At 32.1% G+C, this 27,735-nt stretch overlaps 1 protein-coding gene across 1 annotated transcript; it reads right to left on the reverse strand.

Annotated features, from left to right (window-relative positions):
* Nucleotides 1-839: 839 nt before the first annotated feature.
* Nucleotides 840-27,735, reverse strand: LOC139512738 (O-acyltransferase like protein-like). Its single transcript, XM_071300603.1, has 15 exons — nucleotides 27,038-27,735; nucleotides 20,887-21,038; nucleotides 19,902-19,992; nucleotides 18,633-18,726; nucleotides 15,269-15,546; nucleotides 14,052-14,219; nucleotides 13,232-13,328; nucleotides 12,794-12,886; nucleotides 11,906-12,071; nucleotides 11,088-11,167; nucleotides 5,593-5,697; nucleotides 4,671-4,791; nucleotides 3,048-3,234; nucleotides 2,234-2,376; nucleotides 840-1,022 (listed from the first exon to the last, which is right to left on the reverse strand). Exons 1-15 carry the CDS (start codon nucleotides 27,606-27,608, stop codon nucleotides 900-902), a joined length of 2,469 nt encoding a protein of 822 aa, XP_071156704.1. The 5' UTR covers nucleotides 27,609-27,735; the 3' UTR covers nucleotides 840-899.

Consider the following 27,735-nt stretch of genomic DNA (forward strand, 5'->3'; position numbering starts at 1 on the left):
TTTTAACACTAGTGTTTACTGTCTATTCAAAGCAATTTTATCTGATGCTACACCTAAATTATATTCCAGGACGAAGAACTGTTTTGTATAATTCTGCGAAACGCATGCTTAATGCAAGCCATGTCCATATTTGTACACGATGGTCTGGATTGGGAATTTTCATTTCTGTTTTAGGTTTCCTTTATTCTCTATTGTTAACCATTTTTCTCTATTCTCTAAAACCCATTTATACTCTCCGACATGTATTTATAAATTTTAACATTATTGTATTGTTATTTTTTGTAAGGAACTATTGTCAATCAACAATCGCCTATTACATTTTAGTTGGCAACTGAAAATGAAGGTACTCGAATATCACCACAGGTCTTGTACACAAGTTTTAGTTTAGTTATAAATTTAAAAATACACGCATATTTATCGACATTGTCTTCTATCCAAACGTCATTTTATGCTATCAGATGAAAAAAATTAAATATCTTTTTTTGTTAAAATAAAATCAAAAACTTAATGAGACATGTAGGTTGGGACGGAGTGAGAAAGAAATTAATGATTCCATGAGGAATTATTAATTAAGCAATTCCTGTTGCACTAGTCAAACAAAAAACACAATAGGTATTCGCCATATGTAGTCATATAATAGTGTCTGAACGGGGTTTTCTGAAAAAAGAATAGGAAATATAAAGAAATAAGACAAATGACTTTATAACTAAGTAAGGGGGGGGGGGGGGGGCAAAAATGGGAGAAATGGCATAGATTTAAAAAATACAGAAAGGAAAATCCTCTTCCAATCCAGACAGACTCCCTTGATATGTAAAATAAAATAAACCACGTGAAATATATTGACACAAATTCATATACATTTTATTAATAAGGTACTTTCAAATTCATTTTCAAAGTTCTTATTTCTTCTTGTCTTTCCTAAACACCACCTTTTCCAATCCCATCATTGGTGATTCAAATACCAGTGAGGCCACAAATGCAACTCCATAAGCCATCCCAAGATGTGCAAAAAATTCGTATATCTACGAGAAGAAGACAAAACAAAAATAAACGAATTGATCATACATAACATATAATTAACCATAAAGTAAAAGATGCACCGTTCTTAGTTTTTGCGTTGTCCGTGTACTACCATAGTAATGCGTTTCTGCAGTGTAACAACTGCATTATAGTATATTGAATATGAGATATATATACTTCAACAGGGGTAAAGATATCTTAAGATTGTCAAAACTGTGTCTTAGTTTTAAAACACATATATGGTTTCATTGCGGAAGTATGACTCCATTTTAAGGAGTTTATTCAAATGTGGAATTTCGCACCAAGCTCTGGTGAACGGTTGTAACACCCATGTGTAAACAATTGACATTCTATAATTGTTTTTTTTCTTTGACTGAATAGATTAAAGGTTATAAATGTACTGATGTTGTTAAATAATTGTGCTACGTATGGTTGATATTAAATTCTAAATGCGACCATAGAGTTTGAATCCGTGATGAAAAAAAACAATCATACATGTTTCATATTTACATTTATTTATGAGCAAAATTCTGGTGATTAAATAAGGTCTTCCTGCACTTTTTTTGTTACTGTATGTTATCTACTCCGACGAACAGCCATTAATGATAAAGTTCAGGATGACATGAGTAGGTATCGGCAGGGTAAGGTCTTTGAGCTTGATGTCAGTTGCTGAAATCATGCTTTGATACAGTATTGTGTGTCATTGTTTTGCTTGTTATTTATTTTACTGGCTTTCATATCGTTATAGAGTTTAGTGTTTGCTCGGCTGATTTGTATTGCACGTTCTCATAAGTACCTTTAGTCATCCCGGCTATAATTTATATTCATGTGCAAATAACGGTCCAAAGTAATGCTAGTAGTTGTACAGATTTATATTTTGATAATTTTGTTCTTTTTTACTTGATGGCAGATCTTTGATAATATTAATTTATTCAGGACTTTCATATAGTTATAATTTAAAGACACGTGTATATTGTTGAAGACCGCATATGTTGAACTCCTTGTTGTCTCTTAGTTGTATGTCATTTTTGTTTTACTTAACTCTTAAACTTTTTCCCCGCATATTTTTTTAATTCATACCAATGACGGTATATCTTGAAAAAAGCTTTGAAGATACAACAATAGTTTTGACTTTGAACGAAACTAATGATTCAGCAACATATATTGTTCAAATTGAATATCCTGTTTAAACTATCAGTCTATCTATCCCTACCACTTCATGGTCATCCCAAAACAGCAACTGTTTTCGTGATTTGTAGTAAAAGTACATAACAAGTGGGTGTATCAGGTAGGCACAGTACGTTAGTCTAGACAAAGGTACAAATCCTTTCCAGGACAAAATAGTATTTACGAAACCTGGAATAAAGAAATCAATGATAAATTGTGTCTTACATTCTTAATTAGAAAGATTCTGAATAATATGACTTAACAAAATGTATTGTACAGTTTAAAATGTTTGGCTAGATATATAGCAATATCTTGAAGATAGAATTTTCTAAAACATAGACATTCGCTTCTTTAAATAAAAAACATGTATCAGTAGAAATATTTTCCAATTTGTTTATATTTTGTTTTTCATTTTCCCCTATTTTACTGATAGATGGACTTTGTTTTGCAATAAAGGCTTACATAAAAGAGTTTAAAATTTGAACGCATTGATAAAACCGTCATGGACCTGACGGAAGATGGACAGAAGTTTCTTGATGAGTAAAATTTAAGGTAGTATCCAGAGCAACATTTTGAAAATGTTGAAAAGTTTTTTTTCTCATTTTCCGTATTTTATTGAACTTGCTCACACTGCTAGAGTATTCGCGCTGTTGTAATATATGTTATTTTGACCATTTAATGGCTTCAGGTGATACAAATTAATTTGTTCTTGTCCGATTGATTTGTTTAGCGACACACCACTATCTTTTTTTGCTTTATTGAAGGTTTTGAATAATTCACTGACAATTCCAATTGCTCTATATTATTTCTGTTTTAATTAGTGACACACTTATAGTGTGAACATATACTAAGAAATATACCTCCATTTCCAGTAGCACATGCAAATATGACCCAACAGACAGCAGCACCCCACACTGTTTTGTGTAGGACATTGTACAGTGCGGCAACACCTGTAGATAACTGATCACCATTTATGTCGTCATATATACCATAAAGTACAGCTAAAGCCGACGCAGCAAACACTGCCCATATAGTTATATTTACAAACTGAAACATAGAATGCATTATATAAAGGTATAGAGCAGTGTTGTACAGCTTTATTTCATGATAGATAAAACTCTGCGCATGGTCTACTTCTTAAGGTTTTATGATATAACATTATTGAATAACACCAATGTTACTGCACTATATGCCCAATTCGACAAGTCATTTATATTCAATGATTGTTCAAAACGTTGACGTGTCGATGTGAAATCAAAGAGTTATTTGAAAAACAAACTTATCTTTAGAGGAAATTTCAGAGATTTACTCAAAATGTAGTCCCTTTATTACAATAAAAACGTTTTTATTTATACAAATTGCAATCTTGATGTCTCGAGCATCACTGAACAGAAATTGATTGTCAAACAACATTTGCTGTACTAATCATTGTCACAATGTGCATCTGGTGCAGTAAAACTACTACCGTTAATGTTATTTTCAAAACTGAAATTATACCAAAGACAGTGTCCTTCATATAAATGTAAATAAAAGCTTATATAACTAAATAGCAAGTTTACTTCGGGTCGAATCGTGAAATGGTATTGTTAATTCGTTTTAAACTTAAAAAACATGAAGTAAACGTGACTTAACTGCATAAAGTTGCATTGAATATTAAATTTTATTTCATTGTGAATTGGTTCTTCTTTGTACACAATTACACACATATGTAAAATTCAAAGTAGACATTGCACAAACTAAATCCAATTATAATGTTGAGCTTAAGATATGTCATACTTCGCCTTTCCCAATCTGTACCCACAAAAACTGGGCGACAGTAGTTTCAATTTAATAGAATTTGAAGCGACTCTCATACAAGTGAGAGGTTAAGCTAGCTATAAAACCAGGTTTCTATTGGAGACAATGCCTGTACAAAGTCAGGAATAAGACCATTCGTTTGATGTGTTTTATCTTTTGATTTTGCCATTTGATGCAGTACTTCCAGTTTTGAATTTTCCTCGGATGTCAGTATTTTTGTGGTATTACTTTTTATCTTTATTCTAGTATCGTAAATGGATTAGTACGAGAAAATCGAATAGGAGCGAGATCAGTCTGTACATGGACTAACCAATACATCAGAATCATCTTTTTGAGCCATGATATCATCAACAGGATTGTAATATTTCCATTTCTATTTTTATATCACTTACATTGGCACCGGTGGTATTAGGGATGTCAACTCAACATTGTATGACTAAAATACACACAAAACGAAGCTAGATATTCTGTAAACTGTATATTTTAAACTTTTTTATAATTTGGATAAATGCTTTACATTATTATAAAAACAAAAAATGTGAATTTGAGTCTAGTGAACATGAATTTGACAGCTAGTGCCTCTTTAATCCTTTTTTCATTTTCTAAAATATATGCTACCATGGAAAAATTATTCCTGATGTGGTGTAAATGACATATTAATTGCCTCTATTGTCAAACTGTCTTACCTTATTTATTTTACATTTGCATTTTGTGGTGTAAAGAATATAGCCTGTGTACATTCCAACCAAGTATGGCCCAATTCGACAGTACGGCATTTGATAATAAGAATCAAAATAGTCGCCTTCACTGAAATATACATAATTAAAGTTGATGAAATAAGATTGCTAATACTGTCACGACAGAAGTTTTGAATGATATATCAAGGAAGCTTTAAAACTAAGAGTTACTCCTTATCGCTTTATTTCATGGTTTTAGTTCGATTATTTTTTATCATGATGTTACTGTCATTTTTTTTCTTCTTGGTTGACGTCTTCATAATTAATCTTAAATTTTTGATTTGAAGTATATTGTGCATTACTACTTACCTTCTTGAATAAATTACAAACGCTTGATAGGATTATGTAAACATGAAAAATTGAGAACTAACCTTAACGTTAACTTAGTCCATGCTGGCATTGACTTAGTCTACTTGAAAAATAGAATAATTTCAAATGTCCATGTAAAGTAAGTTTAGCTCATGCATGTACAGACAAAGTCTGTTGTGATAGTCCATGCAAGTATCTGAACTTGATCTGAACTTGATCTTAAAATCATGTACATCAAAATGTTTTTCTAAGATGTCAGGAAATTATCCAGATATTTCCTTGCTGTAAAGGCAGGAGGAGACATTTATTTTCTTTGCGCAGCTATACCGCTTGCAGTCAATTCATTAGTTCTAAACAGCCATTTTTTTGGGGGAAATCTAATGCAGATACTTAAGGTGGTTAAATAAACGGACGGACTGTTTCCGTTTATAAAAGATGCATCCTAAATTAGCACTATTTACTGGATTTGTAATGACATGAGTATCACGACGGAAGCCACATGTGATTATCCTTCCGGTGCACCTGAAATCACCCCAATGTTTGGTGGGGTCTAAATATTCACCTAAATGGATTTACACGAAGGTCCTTATGTACTGAAGTATATCCTGTTGCTGCGGCTGTTCCTAACCATATTACGAGAGTAACAATAGTCCCAGCTATTTTAGAACTGAAAAATAAAGAATGAATGTTGTACACATTTTTAACGATTAGTTTTAAAATATGTGTGAAGATATCAAGTTATTTGATATAATAATGATATCTAGAAATTATATTGGATATTACTAATGTCAATAAACTGTATCATCCTCATTTTTCTGCTGGTTTTATTTTTATAACTTTTGTAAGGCAAAGTAAACGCCATGTAGAAAGTGAGATCACTTTAGTATGAATTTCAAGTCATGCGAACTATATGTGTTTTAATTGAAAAAAAAGTAATTTTATAGGTTTGTAATTTTCAGTGATTCACAATCATCTTTATGCTTATAATGAGTTATTAGTACATAGTTAAACACACACCACTCGTCCAAGTATACCAGTACATCTGCTTTCAAATTGTTGTAGTTATATTCTATTGTTTGTCGGTAACTAGCACTTAATGATATAATCGTGTTCCAGTATTTGCAATTCATATCGTATAAGTATTGAAAAATGACAAAAGCGATAAAAGTTATCAAAGGTACCAGGATTATAATTTAGTACGCCAGACGCGCGTTTCGTCTACATAAGACTCATCAGTGACGCTCATATCAAAATGTTTATAAAGCCAAACAAGTACAAAGTAGTGAAGAGCATTGAGGATCCAAAATTCCAAAACGTTATGCCAAATACGGCTAAGGTAATCTATGCCTGGAATAAGAAAATCCTTAGTTTTTCGAAAAAAACTAAGTTTTGTGCACAGGAAATTTATAAAAATGACCACATTATTGATATTCATGCCAACACCGAAGTGTTGACTACTGGGCTGGTGATACCCTCGGGGATAATATATTTCAGAACCACGATGTGTTACGTACTGAGTTTTTTTTTATAGTTGTTTTCGAACTTAAACACTATGTTTCCTAACAGAGTTATGAGGACGAACGAACGAAATGGACCTGGTTGCCTTCAAGAATTTGCTGTGACGAATATAATGTGTAGATGTCTCAACTCAATAGCCACATAGTATTGCGGTCTTATATATTTAGGTACCAATCAGTAATTTTATCAATTAATATGGCAGGTGATGCATACAAAGCAGGATTCGCTAATTCTGTCAACGGACCCGATCTCGCTCCTTTTGGAGTTGATGCCATTCCCTCAAGCGTTTGTGTGTTACCTTGATTTGTCTCTTCGTTATCGATTAACTAGCTTTGAACATCGGTTAACTACTGCACAGTGTAGATACTATTCTGTACGCTATCCGGAAGTCGCGATTTTCGAAGCGATGATTTCCAACTGGCTAACAGGACGGTTTTGCCTACGGTGACTTTTCTCATCATTTGTTTACACCTATATCTATAAAGTGCTTTGAACATCTTCAAGGTATGTATAGCATCATAAATATGTGTAACTGTAACAAAAACATGCACTAGAACATAAAATATACGTGTGCATCATACCAACTTGATAGAAAAAAGTGAAATCGATGGACAATTTTGCTCTCGTAGTACAAAGCAAATAATCTTTTATTGCAAATATTTGCATCAGTTTACAGTTAAATATATACTGTTTCAATATTCTTTTCGTATTTAAGTAGAATATTCGTATTTCCCATAAAAAATATGTTTTCCTTGAGGATCCCAAAATAAATTACTGTACGATCAGTCTACAACTGACTGTATTCTAGAAGCGATTTCAATTTTTTTGACTGTATGACCAGTCGTGATTTTGAAGAAAAAAAACAACGGCAATTTGAAGGTATATACGTGTCTATGTGATATTATGAACTGTCCAGGGAACTATAACGTGTAATATCTTTCATCAGACAATATAAATATAGTTCTGATGATTTTTGTAGACTGCAAAATAATTGTATTTTGGTTCCGTCAGTCTTATTTAAAATCAAATGCCTAAAAAGCAATACATGATTTGCTTGTGGACTTTGTAATAGTGTATCGTTGCAGTTATCTGTTTAGCTATTACATTTTTAAAGACTATTTACACCGTCCGCCGTTGACCAATTGATGATAACAAATCAAGCTTGTCTCTTTCAAAGTTACAATAAAATGCATAAAGAAAGCTTTGCGAAGGGGAATAATTCATGTGATATAATTTGGGTAAGTTTACAGAAATCATTACCTGTATCAATCACGAATGAATTTAAAATGAAAAGGATATTATTATTTTTCTTTAAAAAGCGATTTCTGGGTTAATCCATATATATTTCATTGTACTGATTGCATTTGTTAATTGCGTGACAACTTGTGAAAATGATAATAATTTGCTTATGTACCGTCACCCTTTTTAACAGGATTTTCCACAGAAAATTCGCTTGGTAGGTTGAAGGTTGGTGCGACCATTAAAACGTTTAAACCCGCTGTACTAAAACTTTAAAATAAGTTGGGAATTGGATTGAGAGTTGTCTCATGGGCACTCATACCACATCTTCTTATTTATATTATTTTGGTGATGTCAGAATGCTGCCAAACATTGTCCATGCCCTTTACTCATGAACCGTTCATTCAAAGCTTTTAAAATTTTAATTTCTCGTTACTGATGCCAAAATGGAGGTTAAGTTTGATATTGACGATTTTGACTGTTTTGATCATGAGGTATGCTTCTTGAAAGATTTAAAAATGGTGTTTCCAGTCGTGTCCGTGCGTTTTATTAATATACGGTAAGTTTAGGAGAGTTGCGTATAGTAAATGGGTACCACCCAATAAGGTAGTTGAAAAGGCCTTATCACGGAAAGAGAAAACAGTGATTTTTTTCGAAAAATCAAAATAAGAGGTGCACAATTGAATTAAATGATAAAGAATCTAAAAAAAGATTCATTAAGTTAAGTGTCTGAAGGAATTTGTGGATATAAAATAGGTACGCCCAATATAAGGCTATGGCAAAGTCCGTATTTTAGATACTAGTATAGAAACATAAAAATCATTTTCACCAAAAATTCGAAATAGACGGTGCATAATGCTTTAATTGATAAAAAATGGAGCAATTTCAGAAGACTTTAATAATTGGTTTAGGAAGTGTTGGAAATACCTGATGGGTGCCCCATATAATGCAAAGTCCGTATCTATAATACTAAAATTACGAGGTCCAATTTGTCAGCCGTCATCACGTAAAAACGACGAATCAAAGAATTCAACTTTATATACAACTAATATAGTACAAAGGTGTAGATTAAAAATTACACCACTCCAGGCCCTTTTGTTTTCCACGTAATTAATATCGCCAATAATTAGGAAGTTCCGGGTCGAGTCCGATACCGATACCAATAGTATAATTACCTATTACCTTATCTGTACGTTCCGCATCTGACAGGCGCACCACCAAACGGTGTATTCAGGATTAATATGCTATATAAACGGGTCATAATCACAGGGTTGACACTACTAAATTGTCAAATTGTTACCTGTTGTAGTATTTTAATCCGTAAGACTTTCTAAGATAACAATACGAATACTAAAAATCTGGACTAAAAATAAGTTTCAATTTGTTAGCGGGCATGACGTAAAACAGCGAATCAAAGAATTCAACTTTTTTTATAACTAATATAGGACAATGTTGTTGATTAAAAAATACTCAATTCAAGGACCTTTGTTTTCCAAATATTTAATATTACCAATAATTGATAAGTTCCAGTTCGACGGGTTCAAACAGAACTTGAAGATTTGAAAGCAGAGAAAATTGTGTATCTTATAATCGGCATGACTTTATCAGATGACAGTACTAATACTAAGATAAGGCTTGCACATAGTTATATACTTTAATTCAGTCACGGACCCGCGATATCACGGGTGTGTTCTAGTCTTATATAAAGAAACCCCATAAAAGATGTTTACTAAAATTCGAAATAGACGGTGCACAATGCAGTCATTATCATTTATAATAAGGAATCCGAGTAAGATTAATTAATAGTCATATCAGTGACGGATCCAAAAAAGGGGATCCGGTGGTTTGAAACCTTTTTTTAACTATCAATGCATTTGTATGGGAACATATATTTGGAATCCCCTTTTCTCCTGGGTTGGACCCTTCTCCATTTAAAAATGGCTGGAAACCCCATTGTATAATAAGTAGTTTATGAGGAGATGCGTTTACAAAACCGGCGAAACATATTGTACCGGTCCAACGAACGAACGGAAAGACGGACATTATTATCACTATAAACCCCCGCTTTACAAAGTGGTGTACAATTGGGTGTCAAAGAGCCAGCTCTACTTCCAAAACAAAGTGAAGGAACTGTGATCAATTATAGGCGATCAATTATAGGCTACAGTACGGCCTCGAATGTGTGTAAATACATGCATTTTTATATAACAATTAAATCTGTGTGTTTGTACAATTTTAAGTATCACGGTGGACAGTTCTGAAACTTATACACACAAGTAGTAAGTCGAGTACACCCTATTAAGGTAAACATGTTTCATAAGTTTTCAGGATGTGAATTTGTTGAAATATATTTGTGTTATTTAGAAAAATGCCACCTTCTAATGTATCGTAAATAACTTTGAAATCACCACTAGAATACAGTGAAATAAAGACTGATCATACAGTTTCAAAATATACAAGCGAGACTGATCGTACAGTGAGAAATTCAAACAAGTGTAAATTTCTTATTTCTGGCTTCAAAGATCTGATTGAAATTTTTACCACCACTTGAAATATACTTCTTTTAGTTAATTTAGTCTGGTGTTTACGTTAATTTGTACACTAAGAGGGTAAAAAGATTGTTTTTAGGTTCACAGACTGATTTTCCTTAGTGATGCACTTGAAAATATATTGATTAAGGCAAAGATACGAATAATGAATGTGCTAAATTTAATTCTTAACCATTTGAGAATACCGATGTCAGCTGAATTAATCATTAAGCAATGTACAGATGATCAACTTACCATTTAATTCAGTATATCCATCAAATTTCAAATGCGATCCAAAAAGTTCTCGCTTCGAAAATCGCGACTTCCGGATAGCGTACAGAATAGTATCTACACTGTGACTGTCGCCTGTATTTATGTATATTTTTTTTTTAAAGATTTGAGTCCTTTTTTAAACGAAATGTGAACTTATCGAAAACCAATGGTCACATGGTAAATACTTAAAGTAAATATAAGGTTGCGTCATTGGACTGCTGACACTGTGTTTTAGAAGTGAAATCGAGATTCGGGATCCCCGGGTGGTCTCAATTTTGGCAGTTTCAATTACTTTCTATAATCATGCGGTAAACCATAAACCCTATGTGCCCAATCAAAGATAAAAGACAAGCACGATATCAATAACAGTGGTTAGTACGTACTCATTAAAAAAACACCTCATGTACAAATTCACGGCGGGAACAATACAGGTATAAATAAATGCAAGGAACGTAGTGTATGATTAAAAACCATTATATACTTAGTAATTTGAACTTACTGATAAAGAGCAAGCAGAATAGGTGGACTTACAACATAAAACTGCATATCATTTGCCAAATACCATGCATGGCCAAAACACTGAAATAATAAATACAATACCACTTTTTGTTTTAACTGCATTTTCATTTTAACACTCTTATTATGCGTTATTCAAGAATTTAAAGGAAGATATATTTCAATACTAGATATTTATAAATGCTTTACTTTAATATATCAAATAATGTCATAAAATGTGGTTTGTAAGTTTTGTAGTCTTCTTGTTATGTCTACAAAAGTATTCATTTTTTAAAGACTAGAACAATTAAGTATAACTTTTATGACAGTATCATTCGCTGATGCATAAATAAACTTATATCACATATATTTTTAATCATATATACGTATATATCTATAAAAAAAAAACGAGGAGTTTTTTAATAAATTTCTACTATCATGCCTTTTGAAAGTAATCTGTAATTGACAAATTGACAAAATCTAGTCCTCTTTGACATATCTAAGTTATAAGATGGTGTACATGATATTCTGACCTGTCTTTATGAGGGTAACCTAAATAAATGGTAACAAATCGTCTTGATAAATAAGTTCCTTTGTTGACTTTTTTAAAACTCTAATAAGATCAGTGAATGAAATTTTGTTCACAAATTTATTAATTCTTTTGTTCTTTTAGACATATATAAAAGATTTTTTAGTTTGACAAACACAGTATGATATCTCCTTGGAGATCTGGTCCATAATATCAGACGATGACTTGAATGTTTAAATATATTTGTATCATGTTATCAGTAAGGCTTAGGGGATAAAACAACACACGTTTACCTCTTCTCCAGCAGTTTTAAAATTATTAATGTACAATAGATTCCACCACCACGTATCTTTACAGTAATTCTTTTCGAAGCCATTTGTTATCCACATGGGTCCGCTTCCCAGATATTTTGAGATACATATTTGCACCATCATAATTAACATATATGGAGGAGTTAACCTGTTATAGGTATAAAAAAAAGAAGCATCAATTGATCAAAATTTAGTGTATGTTTTAAAAATATCGTACGTGATACACCTTCTTCTATATGTGAATAAACTACCAACTTTCAAAATCAGATTCCATATCTTTTAAATTGGGAGACGAAACATTTTATGTTTACATATATGTACAATTTATAGTTTTTGAAACTGACTTTCAATGTACGGATTTCTGTCATGTACAAGACACGCCTTGTAGTAGTGGAGTGGTGAGAAATCCTGTTAATTTCCTTTTACGTACTCAGAGGGCTTTAATGTCAGAAAGACCAAACTAGATGTGACGGACAGACGACTGAACGGACGTACGGACAAACACACATTTTGCTGCAGGTCCTCTTCGTTTAAGAACAAACTTAAACATCCATCATATTCAATGAAAAATAATACCGGGTATTATGAAAGGTCACAGATAATCATATTATGCAAATATATCTCAAATATATTCATGTAACATTCGAAAAGGGATTCGTTCTTCATGCAGTCATTCGTTGAATTGAATTATATTACCTTCAAAACAAACAATATATGTATGTCTATATATAATATTTAAGTTGCACTCAGTGCAATATTTGTGAATATGGTTGGGAAACAATATAATATCAGTAGATGAATAAATACATGCAAACGATCACATGATTTTTTTTTAAGTTGACGGATAAAACATCTGATGATATTTCTTACCTCCAAAACCGATGAAAATAAAACATAAACCAATTCAGTTTGCCTTTTTGTTTCTTCAGTTGATTTAGAACTACGTATGTAAGTAAGGTACCACTAAAATAATGTAAATGTACTAAATGTAATAACAGATAATTGTCAATTAAACTGACACATTTGAGAAAATGAAACATTCAAGTTGGAATAAATTAAATATCGTTTTTTGAATGGCTTTTTCAGGTTGTTTTCGTCTTTAGATTTTGGCTATTCCTTTGGTCTCTTTGGCCTCTTTTTAACAACTTGTTTAGATGATTAATAACACACAATGTTACTTTGGTATTCAAATAGTCATTATCATTTTATCTGTTTGTTGTTGAAATGTTTTGCTCATTAATTGTTTCCCCCCCTCCCCATCTTATCTTATAAGTTATTTCTACGTTCATTTTGAAATACCTAACGTACCTTAAAGCGAAGAAGGTATCTACTGATACTTCAGCATTGCTAATAGCCATGAAGGTTTTTCTCTTTAGCAGTTCTCCATAAAGCGTACCAATATTACCTGTAATTTCGAAGCAATTACATTGTAAAATACATGAGTTTTATTACAATTAGATAAAGATGGGTAATATGATATAAATGAATCATTCAAATAGGGAAAGTAATACCTTCAGGATGATTTGATTTTTTTAAATGAAATTCATGGCAGCGTTATTTTCGTTGTGTGAAACACTTCTGATCTATGACTCTGTTATAACATTTATCACATCGGTGAAAAATTGGACGATTCTTGGTAAATCCCAACAAAAAAAAAGAACAAGACTAGTGTCTTTGTTTTTTTGTTGTTGTTTTTTTTTTTTTGGTTTTAGCAAAAAACAAAAGCTTCAATCAAATGGAATATGAACGTGAATCATTAAGTTATGCTAAAACAATTTAAATTAATATAACAGTTTACCATACTAATAATATATATTTGCTAAATCAAAACTTCTCAGTTTATGGTGAGGCACTTAGCAAGGGGAATACAGTTACTTATGAGTTTGACTGTCCCTCTGGTATCTTTCGTCCCTCTTTTATAAAACTATAATGGGAAATAAATAATATGTGGAAGGAACAGCAATTTTATTTTCATCTTGAAAGTTGGTTCAGGGTCTTCAACAATGGATAATCATAATCATTTCAAATGTCAATAAAAAGGGAAAAAAGACAAGTTTGTGTATAATGTGTATCGTTATGCTAGACGTTTATATTATGTGTATATATATTCAACTAGAAAGAAACTTACCTACTGAGGACAAGCCAAACGCGTATGTGTGTCCTAGAATAACCCAACTCATACTGATAAACCGTATACCGTTGACAGCGGTTAGCGTGCCAGAACCTTGGTTAGTACTCAATATCTTAGCTCCATTTGTGTAAACAGAAAATGACAGCAGTAACTTGCCAAGAAATCCTGAAATATATTAAGTACAAAAATGCTGAATTTATAAGGAAGACTTAGAACGATGGTAACATATATTCAGCTCGACGTAATGTCCTTTATTTGCGACCGTTTTAACTTAGAAAACGACACCTTTTGCAATGATAACAGTTTCTTGTTGAATAGAGAGGTAAGGAAAAGAAAACCTCACCTGTTCAATTTGGTTTGCTATGGATGAACGATGTGATTCAGAAGTCCTTTGTATGCTGAAATTAGTTCGCAGTAACACAGATGTCAAACGAATTATATCATAATTGAATTTACTGTTTCTGTTGATGATTTACTAAACTCACGGCACAGTAGATAAGAAGAACCCGACAAGACTTACAAATTTGTAAGCATTGAAATTGTGGTTATAAATATATATATTTTCGTGCATCACACCAGCAGAAAATAAATATTGTTCTTGGTAACTGGCAACTGGCAAGGATAACGTTTCTATAAATTTATAATAATTCATAAAGGGGAAGTATCCTGAAGGTACTTTTGTGACGGATAATGTAAAGTTGTGCGTCAAGAAGAGCCGAAACATTATCCGTTTATTATACTATAAGCTCTTTATACATGGTTCTGGTGTGATATAGATTTTTTATTTTTTTTTATTCTTACTGACCAAGTGCTTACACGGAAAAGGTAATTTTAAACAGTCATTCTGTAATATTTTCTCCGTTTGTTTTGGGTGAGCGAAACACAAATCAGGTTCACCAAATATAGAGTATAGATGACATCGTTGTTATCTTAAGCGACTTTATAGTAGATAGGTTAATTTAAAACAAATTGACTGTAATGATTATGAAGTAAAACAAAGAATAGTTCTATACCATTGTAAAGAAGGGGGAAATTAGTTGTAACATTGAGTTTCAGTAAATTTTCGTGTTCCTGTATGTTATTAAAAACAAAACAAAACCGATGTTGTTGTTTTTTTTTTTTTTTTATCAAAGTCGGAAGCAAAACATTCCCCCCCTCCCCCGAGAAAAAACCCTCAAAAGATGGAATGGACGGTACCAAAGAATATAATTTACCTGGTGTGTACTGAGTTGTAGACGGCTCTTCAACTGACATTGACCTATCAGGCTCTTTAAATTGATATTTATGCTCCTGGCCAGATAAATCACTGTTTGGTCCATTTATTTCGCCTTCGTATCCGTTATTGACATGCGCATTACCAGCTGAATCATATGTCGTAGCATGACCATCGGAAAGATCCCAACTGTTTTTCTTTGGTTTTGACATGTGTTGAATAACAACATCGTATGTGGTAGCTATGATCGCAAGTCCAACAAGTACACCTATTATAATGCTACAAATGAATTGTTTCCATATTAACTTAATCACACAACAACTTATTTGTATCAGAGACATGATATATGTATGTCTCATGTATGTCTTTGTTTGTATTCAATGTCTTTATGCCTACTTATAAAACCCATATTAATAACAATGCTTTGTCTAGATCTGCAACGAGTGATTATTAAATAACCTTCATCAATTGTTGAACGATTGAGATATCGAGTTTGTAAGAAGAAGAAGAATTTTAATCAAAATATTGGTCGAATTTTCAACTATATTTCAGTTCTCTATATATACTACTAAAATAGCGAGGTCCAATTTGTTACCCGGCATGGCGTAAAAACGACGAATACAAAAATTCAACTTTATATATATAACTAGTACAGGACAATGGTGTTGATGAACAATTACACCATACAGGCCTTTTGATTTCGACATAATTAATATCATCAATAATTAACAAGTTCCCGTTCGAATCCGATACCGATACCAATAGTACATGTACCAGTTACCTGTTACCTAATCTTACAGGCGCATCACCAAACGGTGTACTTGGAATTTGCTATCTAGACATCTCAAAATCACACATGAACTTCTTCATTAAACAGGGATAAACACGGTTCATTCTGGCTATTCCTACATTTTGAATTTTATAGGTTAAATAGTAAAATTTTATGTAGGAGTTCCCAGAATTTTTATGCAAACAATGGGATTATGTAGGATTATGTTGTAACAACACTAAACTAATGAGATCTAACGAATCAAGGTAAATCCAGGTAATTCTTGCAGAAAATAAAGAAAAAGAATAATTTATATCACAGTCTTTTATTTCATTTAATAATTTCATAGCACAGTCTATGTAAATAATATTCAAAAGCACAATATGAATTTATTATTTATTAATATCAATGTTAAATCATTCTTTAAATCAAAGCACTAAATTTTGAGTTACATTAAACAAAGCACCAAAAGTGTACTAAATTGACATTATTCATAGCACTCACATAGTAATACATTGATCATGATTGAACATATAAAAAAATACAAAGTCTTAATCAATGTGCAGGAGATGAGAAGCAGAATCTCCATACTCGACTGGAGTAAGTTCATCATTCTGTAACCTTATTTTCAGTGTTTGGAGTCTGTCATCTTTTCCCCTGTACTTCCTCTTTCTTGGGATTCGTTTCCCACCAGCTCTGTACTGGATCAATGTGAGAGCATGGAAGGCTTCTTCTGCTCTCAACATACTAATCATACTGGAGATGTTTTGGTGAGCTGCCTAACTTCTTTAGCTTAATATCCAACCTTCTAAATGGTTTGTTGTTCTAGGACCTTCTATTACATAGTGATTCCACAGACTTTGGTTGTTCACTACTCAGTAGCTGGTTACATAGTCAGTAAAGTTAAGTGTTGGTGTGGTAGTATTCTGAATCATGGATGTCTTTAAGTGCATGAAACCAAACATCTTAAATTGTATTGGGTGGAAAAAGTGGCAGTACTGCAGCTCTACGAACAAGTTTGAGACCATGCTTCACAAGTTAATAGTGTTCAAAGCTAATCAAAGTTCAAAGTCATTTGGCTTTGCTTAATCTATTAGGCCAATTTATACACTTATCTATGATAATTAAGTACTTTTGATATTATATTCATTTTTAAAAATCATAATTTGTTAAGATAATGAAACTTATAAATTATTTGAGGCTGAAGTTGAAAGTGTGGGTAATTATAATTTTTTTTTAAATACGCTTTTTTTTAGACTTTCCAGATTTTTAAATGCTTTTACTACTTTTTCTTTCTTTTTATTTTTATTTTACCAATGCTTCTACTTTCTTTTCTTTCAATTAGCTTTATTTTTTTTTAGAAATTCCATGGTATTTAGATACTTTAAATTATTACTGTATGCATATTTTCAAACAAAAAAGTCTCATTATTAACATAGAAATAATAATTTTTATTTAATTTCCACAGGTAAATTTACCTTTGATCAAATTAGACACTAATGACTAAAACAACATATTTCGCAATAACAACATGTATTGTTCTTCCACTAATCCCCTATGTAGGAATAGCCAGAATAGTAAAATACAAAATGTAGGAATAGCCAGAAGACACCATAAACACGACTTAATTCAATTGGTGACCGAAAGATATACCCGGTATCTACAAGTATGTTTTGGTTATAGTTAGAAAACCAGGATGGTTTCAAACAGAAAAATTTTGGTGGCAGAGAAAACAGTGACCTTATAACCAGCATGGTTTTTTCTAATGACAATGCGAACACTAAAAATCGCGGTTGAGATCTAGTATCGTACTAAATTCGTGAACTGAAAATTTATACTCATTTAATTCCCCCATGTTAACATGCAAATTCCAAAGACAAGTGACTACTAGTTGGCTCGTACATTTTGAGACTGATATTAAAAAAACAGTTATACCCATCCAAATCCATTAAAACTCTTTAATATTAAAAAAAAGGAGATGTGGTATGATTGCCAATTAGACAGCTATGATCCATTAAAAAAAAACAATTGGCGAAAGATAGAATCTAAATATGACGAACATTACCATCGACAAGCACTGGACTACAGGCTCCTGACTCGAGACAGGCAAATGCAGTATGTTGGCGGGGTTAATACCAATTTTTCATTAGCAAGATACGGGTTTATGAAATAGTCAGTATTACGTACATTCTCGACATTAAGGGCATATTAAGATAAAGTTTTGATCCTACAGGGATTTTTTCATGAACATTTGCATACATGCTATTTTTTTTACCTAATCGATTCAAATAGATAACTCTTATTTTTATATATATTTTACGCTTTGCACTAGAAATGAAATTATTACTGTCTGTTCCTTTTTTTTTTTTTGGTGGTGGGTATTTGTGCCGATCTGATGAGTCACTCTTTCTACCAGATTTTATTTTTTTTTGGCAGTTTTATGTTCACCACAGTCTCGGTATTGATTAATAAAAAATGTAAACTGAAATGAGTATAAATGTGTAAAATTAAACTTTGAGATGTTTATTTACTTCTAAAATAGGCATACACATTTTCCAAAACTGATACATCTATTTGTAAAATTGCAAATACTTACAATGCTATGCTTGCTCTAAAATCAATAGGTTGGTCAGGTTTCTTGAAATCTCCGCCAGTTGAAGATACTGTGTTATTTGAGATCCTAGGTAACACTGAAAGCAAATACACAAGTTGTGTAGTGATATTGTAAATGAGTTTCAGTATGTTAACGGGTATTGCTACACATCCCTTTTAATTCCACTTTCTCTGAGAATTGCTTACTATAGCAACAACCTCGAAGATACCATGGTAGCGTAATCGTCACAAGTACAGGAGGAAATAGATTTAACTCCCGGTCATGTCAAACAAATGTTTCCCGAAAGCATTTTGACATATGGGAGAAAAAGCAAAGTCTGGTCAACTTGGAGTCTGACTAATATGTCGGGTTGGGTGACATGTTTTAATGCGAACTGTTACCTAGTGAACTAGTCATAGAGGCATGATCTTTTTTTTATTATTTGTTAGTGGCTTTGAACTAACTGTTAGTAACTGCGAGTACTCTCAGATCTGGATTTAGTGTTGTTTTGTTGTTGGGATATATAAGTACCCAACCACGTCCTCGCGGTGTAGTATTTGTATGTTCATCCATCTGATGACTTAAGCCTTTTTCAACTGATTTTTATGTTGTACTGTTACACCACTGTCCCAGGTTAGGGGGCGGGTTGGGAGCCTGCTTACATGTTTAACCCCGCCACATTTTGTATGTATGTGCCTGTCAGAAGCCTGTAATTCAGCGTTTGTCGTTTGTTGATGTGTTACATATTTGATATTCGTTCATTTTTTGTACATAATTAGGCCGTTAGTTTTCTCGTTTGATTGTTTCACATTTGTCATGTCGGGGCCTTTTATAGCTGACTATGCGGTATGGGCTTTGCTCACTAATTGTTGAAGGCCGTTCGATGACCTATAATAGTTGTATATTTCTGTGTCATTTGGTCTCTTGTCTCATTGGCAATCAAACCACATCTTTCTTTTTTTTTTTATAGCACATTCAAATTGAATTCAAAATTGTAGATATGGTTAAAAGGCATCATTTCACATGTTCACATCTTGATATGCATGTTATATTTGCCACGGCGTAAAAAAAACAATTCACCCAACTATCATATTTACGGCATCTATGTTCACATATGTTTTTGTTAGGTTTAGGGCGGCTCACGTAATAAAAGTACAGATAGCGAAGCAAAGCGGATTAATGCATACACTTTATCGATTTTTTCAATTTCTTCATTTACTCAATGTTTAAAAAAAAAGCTGTCCCCTGACATAAATGTAATTATATACCTACCAGAGTTGAACAGATTTTTTATGTCTGAAATAGAGCAAGTATTCGGCACACATATCCCGACCATAATTTCCATTCCTTTTGCTTTCGTTAGCTGAAATAATATCATTTGAAATAAAGAAATATCAATCAAGCTATGCACTGTTTTCATAATTTAAACTTAAAAGAAAAGTTAGATTCTTAACCAGAAGAAACCCCTCCCCCTTTATGCTGTGAATCGTTAAAACATGTGATCCGTTTATCCTGTGAATATTTAAAAACTTGTGATCCGTTTATCCTGTTAATCGTTTAAAAGGAAATCAAAATAATGATAATATGCAGAGTCTTGTTAAAATACCCTGCATAATACAAAAGTTCTTGCTTAATAACCATAAAGTCAGCCGGAGTCCCCATGTATCCAACATAGATAATTTCACCACGTGTGATAAAGTTCATCATTCTGTTGTTTGCGAATGTTTAAACAAATGAAATCCGGTGAATTTGAAATATTTTTATATTCAAACACTTAGAACAACACAAAAAAAAAATGTAGAATGCAATACACTTGTGTTATTGTTAACAAAACAAACTGGTTCTGGCCGGAAAACTGCGAAAGTAATAGCTGGAAAAAAACATGTGTGCTTAACTTACCCCAAAAATTACAGTTTAATATTCTGTCATTTGCGGAAATTTTGAAAGAAATTGAAATCCTGATAATATTCACACCATGTATATATACAAACATTTTGATAAATATAGAATATAGATATTGTATATATGCAGAGGTCACGCCATGCAACCTTTATCGGACAGACGGATAGACGGACAAAGGTAAAAAAAAATGTTTACAGCAATTAAATCTCGTTGTTTATTTACAAACATCAGCAACTGTTGCTTACATTCTCAATATTCTCTTTAAGTAATATAAAAAGCTCTATAACTTTGGAAAATGTAAGAATGATTATATAAGTGTTTTTATGATATTTTATAGATTCAAATCATAACGTACTGGATTGGAAATAGAAGCCACATAAAACTTGGCAAGACAGTATTCTCCGTGGAATTCCTCGGCTTCTATACCAATACATTCGTCATAATCACCAAGCCACGCATATTTTCCGCGAAGTAAACCTGCAGGAGGCTTTCCCAGAGCATCCAACACTGAAAAATAAAACTGAAAGTGTACTAAGTATATTCAGATTAAGTAAGTAGACACTCTTGCTAATCGTTACAGACATTTCAGCTCTGAGTACAGGTAGTACATGTTCATATCACATGTAAAGTCGTATATCACTTGTACGAGCAAAAAGGAAAAGTAATTATGCAAGTAAGTTGCATATTTATAAAAAAAAAATAAAAAAATAAGTGAACAAACATGTATGATATATTTGGAATAATATTAGTACATGCTCTTGCAAGAAACAAAACTGTGTTTTTGTAATCATTTAAATGTACGAGCAAAATGGAAAAGTTATTATGCAAGTAAGTTGCATATTTATAAAAAAAAAAAAGAAAAAGAAAAAAAGACATGCGTTAAGCTTCAAACTTCAAACTTTATTAATCAAACTCAGACGCAGTAACTGCGCTACAGGAGCATCACATATGTATAGTATATTATAATTACAGATGACAGAATGAGTATAGAAATTATCTTACATGTATATATTAAACTATATGATTTCAAGTCATTTGAACTTATACAAATGTATTATATATACATAGTAAATATAGGTAGTAGCATTATTGTATATATATTATAATTATTAACACATATTTCAAAGGTAATACACAAGTTCATGCTTCAACTATGTTTTGAGTGTACTCGATTCGGTTACAGTACGTCACACCACCACGTGTAAATAGAGTGTTGTGTTATGGAATGTAAATAAATATGTCATCCGAGTACTGGATCATGAGAGTACTCGATCGTAAAGTAATGTGACTTTTCAGTTTGACTCTATAAGAGTTTTACAATCTTTTGGAGGAACCATGATAGGTGAGTAAGAACTTGTGTATTACCAATATTCAACATTTTATTCATTTTTGACTCACTGGGTACATTAACAAAGTAACCCGTTATATATTTAGTTCGGATATCTTTCAATTCATTACAGCAGAAAATATAATGGAATTCGTTTCCAACAACTTGTTTACAGAGATTGCACAATCTTTCATTCCTTGGTATACCAGCCCAACGTCCCGTCTCTATCGGAAATTTGAGATTGCATGTTCTCAGTTTACATATATAGTTTCTATTTACAGGATTTAACCGTAAAAGATAATCTTCTAATTCAAACTCTGTCTTAAACTTAGAATAATATTCCCCTCGTGAAGAATTAGACACATCTGAAAACCACTTTTGTATAAATTGATCGTGCAATCTCTGTCTTACAACATTTTTTATAAATTCAGGATTTACATATTCTTGGTTATTCCATATCTCACTAAAACCCGTTTCATCAAATATAGATTTAATATAATTAATCCAGAGCATATTTCTATTGCCATTTTCATTTAGTTTGAAAAGTAATTTGTACATTTTACCAGATAATTTGTCTGTATTTCCAACTAGTTTGTTCCAGAAACACAGCATTTTTAATTTTATCTGTATTTCTAAAGGGTATCGCCCAAGTTCTCCATACACCATAAAAGTAGGCGTACTTGATCTAATTCCTAAAATTTTCTTACAGAACTGTAGGTGTATTTTTTATATAACGTTTTTATTTTCAAAACCCCAAATCTCAGATGAATATGTCAATATAGGAGACACCAATACATCAAAAAGTTTTAGTTGCAAATCTATAGGTATACTAATATTACGAATTTTCGTGTACAATGAGTATAGTGATTTCTGTGCTTGTTCCACAAGTTTTTTTCTTGCTTTACAAAAACTACCATTATAATTAAACAAAATACCTAAATAGTTATAATCATCCTGCTGATATATCTTTTCACCAAATATTTCAAAATCATAGTCGACAGTACACTTTCTCTTAGAGAAAATTACAACTTTTGTTTTTGATACATTAACTTTGAGTTTCCATAAGTTACAATAATTTTCAAAAACATTAAGTGCTTGTTTTAATTCCTGTGGTGATTCTGCAAATATAACAGTATCGTCTGCATATAGTAATACAAATAGTTTCATATATATATCAAGGTTCTCAAAACTTAAAGAGCTTAGAGTGTCAAGACCGATTTCACAATTTTCAGACAGATATTTTTCTAAGTCGTTTAAATAAACAGCGAAAAGAAATGGAGATAAATTCTCCCCTTGTTTAACACCAATATCACATGTAAAAAATTCAGAGTATCTATCACCATCTTTGACACAAGATTTAATGTTATTATATAATGAGTGGATCACTTTAAACATCTTCCCTTGGATGTTACTTTTAATTAATTTCTGCCACAACCCTGCCCTCCAAATGGTATCAAATGCTTTTTTAAAATCTATAAATGTGCAGAATAACTTTTTTTTCTTTGATAAAAATAGTGTAACCAAACAATAAATAATGAAAATATTATCCTGCGTAGAGTATCCAGTTCGAAAACCTGCTTGTGATCCAGATATAAGACCCTCATCATCTGAAAAATTATTTAATCTTGTGTTTAAGATTGAAGTAAACACTTTACCTAGACATGACACTAGAGAAATCGCCCGGTAATTGTCGGGGTCCTTCGGGTCACCTTTATTTTTGTAAATAGCTTTAATAATTCCTAATGTCCATGTTTCAGGACTTTCACCACTATCAAATAATTTAATACTAAATTAAACAATTTATGGTAGTATGGTAAAAATTTGCACAAAGTTGTTTTCATGTATTCATTTACAATATCATCTATGCCTGGTGCTTTTGAATTTTTCAAATTTTTAATCGCTTTAACGATTTCATCCTCTGTTATTTCAGAGTTAAGAAGTTCAACGTCATTTTGAGAATAAATTTCTGAAAAATCATCCACACTGGCTTCTTCATTACTGTTATTCAAGTCTTTAAAATATTCATATAGGCGATCAAGTGTAATATTATTTTCATCAGAAGTTTGAAACTTTGAGAATGATTTCAGTATACCCCAAAATTTTTTTGTATCAGTTTTAGAGGCATTCCGAAGTTGCGTCTCAAATTTCTTCAAATGTTCACTATAACATTTTTTCATTTCCTTCTTATACGCTCGACTCGATCTCGTGAGTATCTGTTTGTTTACAGACGACTTTCGCAGATTATATTTTTTACGGTTAATATTAAACTGCTTTCGTTTTTCCTGACAACTTTTAGTATACCACGGCTTATTGTCAGGTTTCATTTTTTTTCGAGTCGAGTTTTTAAAGCCAAAGATAGATTTTGCCGTGTTTCTAAATATCTCACCAATTTTGCTCACCGCTTTATCAATAATATGTTTCACTTGATTGCCTTCACATTCATCGTTAAAAATAGTATCAAGTTCACCGAATGACAATTGGCTACTAAAAATAGCTTCGACAAACTCGTCTTGTTTGGCAGCATTCCATTTAATATAATTGGATTTACTACGATGACCTACATTTTGTTTTGTAGTATTTTTCTTTACATTGGAATGCAAATACACACTTAGCCCACAATGTACATCTGAATATAGGGGATTGAAGTCTAATACATCAAAAGATTTTACAGTTGGAAAAACATTTGAGGATAATAAGAAATAATCTACAAGTGATACATCTTTACATGTCTTTTTACCAACAGATTTATCATTTCCATTCAATCTACTATTTCCAATATAAATATTTAGTTTTTTACAAAAATCTAACAATTTATATCCATAATTATTAACAGAAGACGTATCTTCCGAAAATCTTGGTAAAGATATATTATGTAACAATAGTTTCTGATAGTCATACAGATATACTAGCAATTCATTATCATCAAAATTATCCAAAACTTCAAAAAGAGAGTCATCAGGTACAACAAAGTCATCTAATGTTCTTGTTTTTGCATTAAAATCTCCTAATAGTGCAATGTTACATCTGTTATCTTGTAAATGAAGAAGTTCATCTTCAATTTCAGTAAAAACTTCTTTTGATGCATATTTAGAGTTTTCAGGTGGGATGTACACACATCCTAACAATAACTCTTTATCATCTAGTAATAGTTCATTTGAAATTGAAACCCATTGTACAAAATCAGATTTTGTTTTATGAAATTTTAAATAAGACTTCAAATTTTCTTTATATACACCAGATTTTCTATCAAAAGCAGTTCTGTGTTTGCAAAAAATAGTTATAACCATTGGGAACATTCAATATATATCATATTTATCTGTTTTCGTCTCTACAAAAAGGCAAATATCATTTTTGATAATAAGATCATTAAAATCATGATACAAAAGTTTTGATTTTAGGCCACATACATTAAGAGATAAGATTTTTATTACATTGTCTAAATTGTCTAAATTACTGTTCGACGGAATATTACAACTCCTGTTGTCAGCCCCCTATCCGTATCGTGGTCTATGAGGGGTTTCTTCATCCGAATGGAAGTGTTGTGGTTGTGGGTGGTCGAATCTGTGAATCTCTACTGGGGGTCCGGGAGGTGGTGGGCGCCTGTTTACCATTTGTCCTTCGATAAAAAGTTTGTCATTTTGTAGTCTTGCGCGTCTACCATGTTTTTTAGCATCATTCAACTTGGGAAGTAAATATTTGCGTCTCTCTGAAATCTCCATAGGGACGTTTGATACATTTTGGAATAATATTAATACAGACATGCTCTTGATATACACAAAAAAAGTATGTTTTTTTTAAATTCTAGCAATTTAAATGTACGAGAGTTGTATTGTGTGTAGAGAATAGAGACTAGGCCACACTTATTTAATTCCTAATATTTAGTTCGACGGATCCGTCTGCTTATTTGTTTTTTTATCAAACCGAAATTTATTTATTTTTTAATATTCACGCTTTACGGATCTGGAAAAGTGATCTTCTCTATTTACCGCGCCCGGTTTTTTTGTAAAAATTTTAAAAAAATTAAAAAATGAGCATGGGCATTTTAGTCAACACTTTACAATTCAGTCTTTAATATCTGTATAATAATTTTATATATTATACAGATTGTTTTTAAAACTGAAGCACCCAACCACACTGTGTAATTATACGTGTAAATATTTGACTAACTAACGCATTAAGCATTAAAACTAGTATATCCAAAATGGGAGTGCTGCAATATATAATATAACGTAGGAGAACAACGTCAAATCGCGACCTTTTAAACTGTTTCGAGCATTAACACAAATTTCTTATCAAAGTCAAGGATTCTTCACAAAATCATGCCAATTTTTGTTGCTAGAATAAAGAACGCAGAAAGAGAAGAAGTGTTGCCGTCACTTCAATGTCGATTGCCGGCGGAACAAAACTATGCATATAGACCAGCTGCATTTTTATGAACCTGTCCTAAATCAGGAGTCTGTTGTTTATTAGTTGTCGTTTATTGGCGTGGTTTAAAAGTTTTTCTTGTGTTGCATATAGATTCGACTGTTAGTTTTCCGGTTTGAATTGTTTGAATCATTTGGGCCCCTTTAAAGCTTGTTATAAGTTGTGAGCCAAAGTCCCGGGTAAAGGCTTTGACCTATAATTTAAAACAATAAATACATTGTGACTTGGACGGAGAGTTGATTCATTGACACTCACTATACATCTTATTTATATTCAAAGTGCTAAAAAAACCAAAGAACAAAACAAAAAATGAAAACACCTAAACGACAGGAGACACAGACAACCAACCGATATAACACAAAAACCTTAAAAGTACACATCAACGAATAGCACAAACCCCCCAAAAAACTATGGGTAAACCTAGGTGTTCCTGCTTCTTGCAAGATACCTACCGTGTTGTTAGTTATTGGTCATGTCCGGCGATAATTTAAAGCAGTTGAAATAATTTTTCACCTATTCAGTTCAAGATTTGATGACCTCTGACAGAAAGTAACAGTAATACAAGAAGTCATAAATATACTGCAATTAAAAGTGGAAATTACATGTCTTAGATACCAGGGATTAACAATGTTTTATCATTTAATTTTGCTATTTGAATAAGGAATTTCCGTTTTGAATTTTCCTTGGAGTTCAGTATTTTTGTGATTTTACTTCTTTCTATTGTCTATTGCACTGGCATTCTACATGTACTTACTTTGCATAGCCCATTGTTTTCCTCCAAATAGTCCCGCAAGAATACTTTGGGTATGGTTCAAGCAGAGTGCATTCACTTTAGGTAAGGGTGGAATTGTATTGGCTGTAACTGGAGACTTAGAAGCAGTAACTGTTACGGGTAGAACTGTTGTTGGTATTGATTTTGTGGTAACGGGAACAGTTGGTGTTTCTTTGGCAAGTGTGGTATCACCTTGTTCAGGAGTTGCATAATCCGTTGTAGGCAAAGAATTGATATCTGTGTTCTGGTTTAAAGTCGAAGTGACATCAAAACCATTAGCATACGTGGTATTTCCAATTATAACACTATCCGATAGTTCTGACATTTTGTCCAACTCATCTGAAAATGTCTGAAGATTGTCTAATAAGTTCCGTACATTCAATGCTTTATTCATTGCATTTATATCTTGAAGTAAAACCGTCTGGTTAACATGCTGTGAATATCCTTTCAATGTTTGATAACTGTTTTGTATTATGTCATGATAATTATCTTCTAAAGCAACTGAGCATCTGAGTAGTAGTAATAGGAAACAGTAGACATACATCTTTGCCATTGTGTTGTACAGCTCGATGGCATCAACTGGGACTGTTTTAAATCAACTCCAAGGATAATATACCCTGCTACCTGAGATTTTCGTAATATATTGGTAGAAAAACACGTCCCATATTTTCACTGGACTA

This window comes from Mytilus edulis, chromosome 2, assembly GCF_963676685.1.
Source record: "Mytilus edulis chromosome 2, xbMytEdul2.2, whole genome shotgun sequence".
In the NCBI taxonomy this organism is placed as follows: domain Eukaryota; kingdom Metazoa; phylum Mollusca; class Bivalvia; order Mytilida; family Mytilidae; genus Mytilus; species Mytilus edulis.

Coding starts and splice junctions, on each gene's coding strand:
- LOC139512738 (XM_071300603.1), bottom strand. CDS start 27,608: ATGGCAAAGATGTATGTCTACTGTTTCCTATTACTACTACTCAGATGC. Junction 21,039..27,037: donor AAAACAATGGGCTATGCAAA/GTAAGTACATGT, acceptor TTTATTTTTCAG/TGTTGGATGCTCTGGGAAAG. Junction 5,698..11,087: donor ATTCTGCTTGCTCTTTATCA/GTAAGTTCAAAT, acceptor TTTATTTTTCAG/TTCTAAAATAGCTGGGACTA.